Below are 8,667 nucleotides of genomic sequence, written 5' to 3' on the forward strand. Positions count from 1 at the left end.
TCAATCCATGTCTTCAGAAGTGATATGATAAGTGTGAGTGAGAAACAGATCAATATTTAAGTCTTTTTTTGACTATAAATCTCCACTTTAACTTTCACATCCACAGTCTTCTTTTGTTTTTTGGCAATTCACATTCTTCGTTCATATCGACACCTACTGGTCGGGGCTGGTCAAAGGTGGCGATTTATAGTAAAAAATGATTTAAATATTGATCTATTTCTCACCCACACCTATCATATCGCTTCAGAAGACAGGATTTAACAACTGGAGTCTTATGGATTACTTTTACGCTGCCTATATGTAATTTTTGGAGATTAAAAAAAATAAATAAATAAATAAATAAATTTTTTTATTTAGATGTTACTGCAAGATTAACTTTTTTAGGTTAACTGTTACAACATTTTTACAATGTATTTTAACTAATACTACCACTAGGTAATCCCTCTGCTACTACTGCAAACAACTTATCTATCTATCTATCTATCTATCTATCTATCTATCTATCTATCTATCTATCTATCTATCTATCTATCTATCTGTCCATCCATTCATTCATCCATTCATCCATTCATCCATCCATCTTTAACATTTCATTATATTTAATGCATGTGTGTAGGTGTCACTGGTTGTGAATGTGGCCAGTGAGTGTGGCTACACTGATGAGCACTATAAAGATCTCCAGCAGCTCCAAAAGGACTTTGGGCCATTCCATTTCAATGTGTTGGCCTTCCCCTGTAACCAATTTGGCCAGCAGGAACCTGGCAGCGATAAAGAGATTGACAGTTTTGTGCGGCAAGTCTATGGGGCTTCCTTTCCTATCTTTAGCAAAATCGCTGTGGTTGGAATAGGAGCCAATAATGCTTACAAATATCTTGTGGGTGAGTGTGCAAGTTATGTATATCATGTTTGATAAATACGGACTTGTAAATGTAATGTAATGTTGATGCTACAGTGGCCCCAAAGTATTCAGACTCTAAAGACCATGGCCGGGTCTAAAGATGAAGAGACAAGCACTTGCCCACTCTAAAGATCAAAATGTCCCCCAAGGATAGCATTTTAGTGCCGGACCTGCTTAAAACACACTTAAAATACATTAATGTAATTGCATGACATAAAATATCAAACCAAATGGTGCTAGAGCTTTTCTCAGAACTAACTAACTATAAATCATTTTTGCAATGGAGTCTTTCTCTTAGAGGAAAATAGCCCAAAAATATTAATGACAATAGTCTATTGCACTACACTTTTACATTGCTCATCCGCATCGCTGCAATTTCCTGGTGAAATGACCACTAGAAGCGTTACAACAATTACTTTTACTCACTTTCACACAAATCACGAGTAAAATGGCAGATTATCAGTGCATAAACGTGTACTTTTCACTCCGTGCCTCACACAATTATATCTTATCACATCTAAACACTTCTACTTGCATTATTTTAATGTTTGCATTATATAACCAATTTATATTTGCAAGCTTGTTCCTGCGCGTTTAAATTTTGGAGTAGCTGAACTGGCAACTGAGTTGCTCTTGCACCGGGGTACGAGTCCTGTAGTGTACGCAAGTCGACACATGAGCCGAAAGTGTCACTGAAGCGTCACAAAATGATGCGATTGCTTCACATTTGCCTTTTATAACATTATGGGTTAGGTTTAAGATTTAGGGTAGGGAGGTTGGTTTTGTTGATTTAAACTCAACTTTTTAGAAGGACATTTAACTCGCTTTTAGCACCACACAGTGGACATTTTACTTCTAAACTGCCGCTATATGTGTAAGGACCCATGTAGATACATTTAGAAAAAAAGACAAAAGCAGCAGTCATGTAATTTTCAAGAGATCTGGCTTGGTTCATGGCAGTGACTTAAGGATATAGTTCACCCAAAAATGAAAATTCTCTCATCATTTACTCACCCTCATGCCATCCCAAATGTGTATGACTTTCTTCAGCAGAACACTAACAAAGATTTTAAGAAGAATTTCTCAGCTCTGTACGTCCATACAATGCAAGTGAATTGTGATCAGACCTTTGTAGCTCCAAAAATCACATAAAGGAAACATAAAAGTAATCCATATGACTCCAGTGGTTAAATCTATATCTTCAGAAGCAATATAATAGGTGTGAGTGAGAAACAGATAAACATTTTATACTCTAAATCTCCACTTTCACTTACACTTTTACATCTGAAAGTATCATGCGGTGCATGGGATTTAGTTTCACTTTCACATGAAAGTGAAAGTGGAGATTTAGATTAAAAAAAGACTTAAATAATGTTCTGTTTCTCACCCACACATATCATATCGCTTCTGATGATATGGATTAAAACACTGGAGTATTAGTTATGGATTATTATTATGGATTACCTTTTTCTTTATGTGATTTTTGGAGCTACAAAGGTCTGGTCACCATTCACTTGCATTTTATGGACCTATAGAGCTGAGATATTCTTCTAAAAATCTTCGTTTGTGTTCTGCTGAAGAAAGAAAGTCATACACATCTGGGATGGCATGAAGGTGAGTAAAAGATTTCCATTATTGAGTGAACTATCCCTTCAACTAAAGCCTAGCTATTTTTTATTTTTTTTTAATATGTCACTCCCAAACTTTTTTAAATTGTAACTACATCAACACAGGAAAGAGAACTGCGTTCGTCTAGCGATTTAATGGCCAAATACTTTATGGGGCCACTACAGGTATGCAACTATTTTATCACTTTTGCATGTCAATTACTCTTTGAAAAGTCTGTTAAGGTCTGTCTACATAATCTCTTTTGTATTCAATTTGCATTGCAACATCCATAAACCTTCATGTGTAATGTGTCATAAACAAAGTGTTTGAGGAAGCATTTACGTTTGGCTTCACAATCTGTTGGCTAATTAATTTGTCATGCTACACACTCATCTAAACATCTGACACACTCAATTTCAGAGGCCTCTGGAAAAGAGCCGACTTGGAATTTCTGGAAATACCTCATCGACACTGATGGTAAAGTGGTTGATGCATGGGGTCCCACCGTCTCCGTCAAGGAAATCCGTCCCCAGATAGCAGATATGGTTCGGAAGCTAATCATCCAGAGGAAAGAGGAACTTTAGTCTGTCACATCTGCTTCAGAGAAACACAGCTCTGAAAACTATTGACACTCAGACCTCAAAGAGACTTCTTTGAAGAAATAAATGCTAATTTAGGCTCTTCAAAGCACAAAGTGACAACTCCAATGCAACCCCTCTTTAAAAGGAAAGTTTACCCAAAAATGGAAATTCTTTCATCATTTACACAAACTCATATCACTCCAAACCCATTTAATATTCTTTGTTCATCACAGTAGGAGATGTTAGGCAGGATGTTTATGCTGCTCTTACTTACTCTTACTTAATTTCATTCTTTTCCTAACACAAAGCTGTCATATGGCTTAAAAAGACTAGAAATATAGCACAAAAGTCATATGATCTACTTTTATGGTGCTTTTTGTCATTTTTGGAGCTTGTCAGTCCCTGGTCATCATTCAGTTTCATTGTATGGAAAAGAGCAGTGTGAACATTCTGCATCTTTTCCTTTTGTGTTCCACGGAAGAAAGAAAATCATACAATCACACATAAAACAATGGTATGTACATTTTGACAGAAAGTTTTCATGTTTGGGTGAACTAACACTTTAAGCCACCTGAACCCTTGTGCTATAATCGTTCTTCCAGTTGTAAATCTTTTCTCAGGTTTGCTGCATCAAATTTTCCTCTTTTCACATTTCTATGGAGTTCAGAAGCACTGAGGAATAAAGCAATAAAAGACCACTTTTATTTATAAATAATAAAGGTCCATTTATTCACGCTTACACATTCCTGATATATTTAAAGACACACTACATGTTATGTCTAATGGAACAGCAAATCTTACAAGGCCTTGAAAATTTGAGCCATTAAAGAACTGATTGTGGAGTAGAAATGTGTCTTTTTATATTTCCATAATAATTTTTTCTTCTGTGACCTGTTGGAAAGGTAAAACAAAACAAAACAATCAAAATGAAGTTCCTAAACGTAAGTTCGGGAGGAGCGAGACCATCTAATCTATCAATTAACAGCCAAAGTATATGTTTACCTCAGCTGTTGAAGCTGCTTCCTCGAGCCCCTCCACCATGGACAGCAAGCCAAATAAATGTAACCTTAACAGCTTAAAGATTATATGGGCAAACGAACTCGTGAAGCAATATATTTGAACACCATGCAGTTTGAGTGGATCCATTAAAAGAGTTTCCCTATATGCTCAGTTTACTTCGTTGTCTATTCACATGCAACAATCACGAAACTAGATTGCTTGCCCATGCAAACTCGCCGCCGTGATGTCAAACTTGGCCTAGCAACTTTGCTAGTATTTACTATGGTGTGATGAGTTGCTTCTAGGGCATTGCTGGTTGCTCTGGGTGGTTGCTAGGGTGTTTTTAGGTGCTTTTCCAGTTAGTATTTCAATTGTTGATATCAGGAATGTACAGTACATGTGCATTAGTAACAATGTAATGAATTATATAATCTCTTTTGGTAATAAGTAGGACATTGCTGAAACTGTATGTTGGAATTTCAACTAGTATGAAATTAAGTATCTGCAATTGTGTTTTGAACAAGAGTGAATGATAGATCATTGTGAAAATCTACAGGTAAAAAATGCAGTAACAGATATCAAAAATTATGTTTTTTTTTACTAGTTGAATTTTTTTTTAACTATCAAGACTGTATTTCTGTGAGTTAAGACGTCATTTTTGATATTATGTATTTATTAGTGCTAATGTAATTACTGATTTAAAAACTGGCAGTTTCTCTAGAATTAATTTCATTCCTGATATCAAAAATGTGCATTTTAACTATAGTAAAAATGTAATTGAAGATGTCTATAATTCATATCCTGCACATGATAAGAGTGACAGATAATTATGAAATTCTACTAGTCATTTTTCATATCAAGAATTAAAGGTGCACTCAGTAATTTTTTTCTTCATTTAAAAAGTTATACTTCTAAAGAAATGAATAGTAAGTTTTAAACATATGTATAAAATCATGACCACTCATGTGAGATGAAAAGTTCAGTCATATCAGTAACCTTATAAAAGCTCTTTTATTCTACATGGGGTGGGGGCACCTCATGGGGGCTGCCATGTTAGCATCACATGACCAGCTAAATACTACTAGCTTAAAGGAATATTTTACCCACAAATGAAAATTCTCTCATTATTTACTGGGGTGGGTGCGTGGCACGGTACGAGTGTGAGGCGAAAGTGCGAGCGTGAGGCAATCGTCTTTGTTCCGCGACTGCTACCAGGTCCTTGAATAACCTTGTATAACGTGCGAGTAAGGGCAGCTGTGAGATTCTGGTGCCCCCCTAGTGAGTTTGTGCCCTACGCAGACTGCGTAATATGTCTATAGGGAGCAGCGGTATTGGGTGTGGCTGAGAAACATATAAATATTTAAGTCCTTTTTTACTATAAATTCTCCTCCCTGCTCAGTCAGTGTCTACATTAACTTTCACATTCTTCTTCTTGTGTTTATGCTGATTCACACTCTTTATGCATATCGCCCTCTACTGGGTAGGGAGAAGAATTTCTAGACTTAAATATTGATCTGTTTCTCACCCACACCTATCATATCACTTTTGAAAATAGGGATTAAAACACTGGAGTCGTAAGGATTACGTTTATGCTGCCTTTGTGCTTTTTGGTGCATACATTTTTTTGCACCCATCCACTTGCATTTTATGGACCTACAGAGCTGAAATATTCTTCTAAAAATCAGAATTTGTGTCCTGAAGAAGAAAGAAAGTCACACACATCAGGGATGGCATGAGGGTGAGTAAATGATGAGACAACTTTCATTTTTTGGTGAACTATCACTTTAAACTCAGTAACTGCCCTGTTATTGGATACTTTCATTCATGGATTCAATTAATCCTGGCTTACTGTGCATAGTAAATTTCACTGGTAACAGAAAACTTCTGAGTTTGAATGAGGCCACTAGGTGTCAGTGTAAGCCATACTTCAACATACTTAAAAAAGTTCACCTTTAACATTTTTACAAGTGCAAATGTTATTACTGATATTAAGAATTGGTAGTTTCACTGGTAGTAATTATTACTGATATCAAGAATTAACATGCTTGCTAGTGAAAATTAAATTTGTATAGGGTTCACGTTGGGGCCATCCATCGATATCTGAAGTGGATTTCTTAAATTAAGCTGTTCTGTCCAGTGCTTAAAATGTCCAAATAGTTCTTGGCCTTACCATACCTGGAATCCAAGTAATGTGTGGAACCATGTTTTCAACTAAAACCCAAAACCTAATGTGCACATCCATCCACTTCAGTTGAAGTAGCTTGTTAAGCAATTCATCAAACAGCCGAAGACATACCCTGAATCAATTTTTACTTTTTTAAGCAGTTTCAAATAAGGCACAATGCCATGTTTAACCATGCAGGATGTCTTCTTATGACAAGCAAATGATTTTGCAATCACACTCTGGAAACATGAGTTTCAAATTTGATTTGTTTAATTGAAACTGTGAGAAACAGATCAATATTTAAGACCTTTTTTACAATAAATTCTCCTCCCTGCCCAGTGGGTGCACGAAGAATGTGAATCACCAAAAACAAAAGAAGAAGAATGTGAAAGTGAAAGTGGAGATTTATGGAAAAATGGAATTAAATATTGATCTGTTTCTCACCCACACTCATATCGCTTCTGAAGACCCGGATTTAACCACTGGAGTCTAATGGATTACTTTTATGCTGCCTTTATGTGCTTTTTGGAGCTTCAAAGTTTTGGTCACCATTCACTTGCATTATATGGACCAACAGAACTGAAATATTCTTCTAAAAATCTTCATTTGTGTTCAGCAGAAGAAAGAAAGTCATACACATCTGGGATGGCATAAGGGTGAGTAAATGATGAGAGAATTTTCATTTTGGGGTGAATTATTCCTTTAAGGTACACATTAGTGTACACTTTAAAGAATAGGGAAAAATTCAGCATCCAAAATACACTAAATGTTCAATTTTATTCTATTTATGTGGTTTTCACTGTGTATCATGGTAATATTAGTTAGTGATACTAATACAGACCAGGTGGATTATTCGGCAAATAGGACACAATCATCTGCCAATTAACTGGCCTGGCAATATATCATTGGTCATTCCACCTAATGTCAGTTCCAATATAGGGGAGACTGCTAGTTGTTACACAGGGAAGTTGTCACAAGGGCTATATCTTAGTAACAACATTATTTGCAATCAAAAGTCTAATTGTGCTATGTGTGTTTTCTCTAGCAGTGGTTTTGTATGTTAGTTTCAAACAAACAAAATATATTTGGTTAACTCTACCCTCCAAAAGTCATTGATATGTATCTCATTAATTCCTAGCTTTCAAAGAACCAGGCAGTGCTGCTTCAGGTCTATAGGGCTTCAAAGCTCACACCGTCTTCCAGGAGATCAATAAGAACCTGCTAGAGCTCGAGAAGCACAACTCAGGTTAATTTACCTGAATTCATACACTGCGGTGATAAAGCCTCTTAACACCTCAGAGTCTCTGCTCACGGCATCACAGAGAGACCAGATGGATCTGAATTTGTGTTATTGCAGCTGTAATCACGTAAGCAATGATCCACTGTCAGGTTTCAGACTTTTCCCTGCTGGTTTGTGTTGAAGGGTTTTTATTCAAACCACACAGTTATTGGGTGCTGAAAGGGCTGTGATTTCATTAAACCTAAATGCCTTGCACTGGAATAGGTTTTATGCAGAGAAACTATATGCTGCTCATGTTATTTCTATGACATGATATGCCTCTCATGTCTTTCTACGGCATACACCGATTAGCCACAACATTAAAATCACCTGCATAATATTGTGTAGGTCCCCCTTGTGCCGCCAAAACAGCGCCAACCCGCATCTCAGAAGAGCATTCTGAGATGATATTCTTCTCAGCACAATTGTACAGAGCGGTTATCTGAGTTACTGCACACTTTGTCAGTTCGAACCAGTCAGGCCATTCTCTGTTGACCTCTCTCATCAACAAGGCATTTCCGTCCACAGAACTGCCACTCACTGGGTGTTTTTTTGTTTTTGGCACCATTCGGAGTAAATTCTAGAGACTGTTGTGCGTGAAAATCCCAGGAGATCAGCAGTTACAGAAATACTCAAACCAGCCCATCTGGCACCAAAAATTATGCCACGGTCCAAATCACTGAGATCACGTTTTTTCCCATTCTGATTGTTGACTGAAGCTCCTGACCCATATCTGCATGATTTTATGAACTGCACTGCTGCCACATGATTGGTTGATTAGATAATTGCATGGATGATTGTTGGTGCCAGATGGGCTGGTTTGAGTATTTCTGTAACTGCTGATCTCCTGGGATTTTCACACACAACAGTCTCTAGAATTTACTCCGAATGTTGCCAAAAAAAAAAACAAAAAACATCCAGTGAGTGGCAGTTCTGTGGATGGAAATGCCTTGTTGATGAGAGAGATCAACAGATAATGGCCAGACTGGTTTGAACTGACAAAGTCTATGGTAACTCAGATAACCGCTCTGTACAATTGTGGTGAGAAGAATAGCATCTCAAAATGCTATTCTGAGATGTGGGTTGCCGCGGTTTTGGCGACAGGAGGGGAACCTACACAATATTAGGCAGGTGGTTT

The 8,667-nt window shown here is 37.0% G+C and overlaps 1 protein-coding gene across 1 annotated transcript in view; it reads left to right on the forward strand.

Moving 5' to 3' along the window:
* Positions 1-3,921, forward strand: part of LOC127418838 (glutathione peroxidase 7-like) — a 5,151-nt gene extending 1,230 nt beyond the window's left edge. The window contains exons 2-3 of the mRNA XM_051659693.1: positions 617-878; positions 2,927-3,921. Of these exons, the coding sequence (XP_051515653.1) occupies positions 617-878; positions 2,927-3,090 (426 nt within the window). The 3' untranslated portion in view covers positions 3,091-3,921. The remainder of the gene's footprint in view (positions 1-616; positions 879-2,926) is intronic.
* Positions 3,922-8,667: the final 4,746 nt, after the last annotated feature.

The sequence above is a fragment of the Myxocyprinus asiaticus genome, chromosome 28 (genome assembly GCF_019703515.2).
Source record: "Myxocyprinus asiaticus isolate MX2 ecotype Aquarium Trade chromosome 28, UBuf_Myxa_2, whole genome shotgun sequence".
NCBI lineage: Eukaryota > Metazoa > Chordata > Actinopteri > Cypriniformes > Catostomidae > Myxocyprinus > Myxocyprinus asiaticus.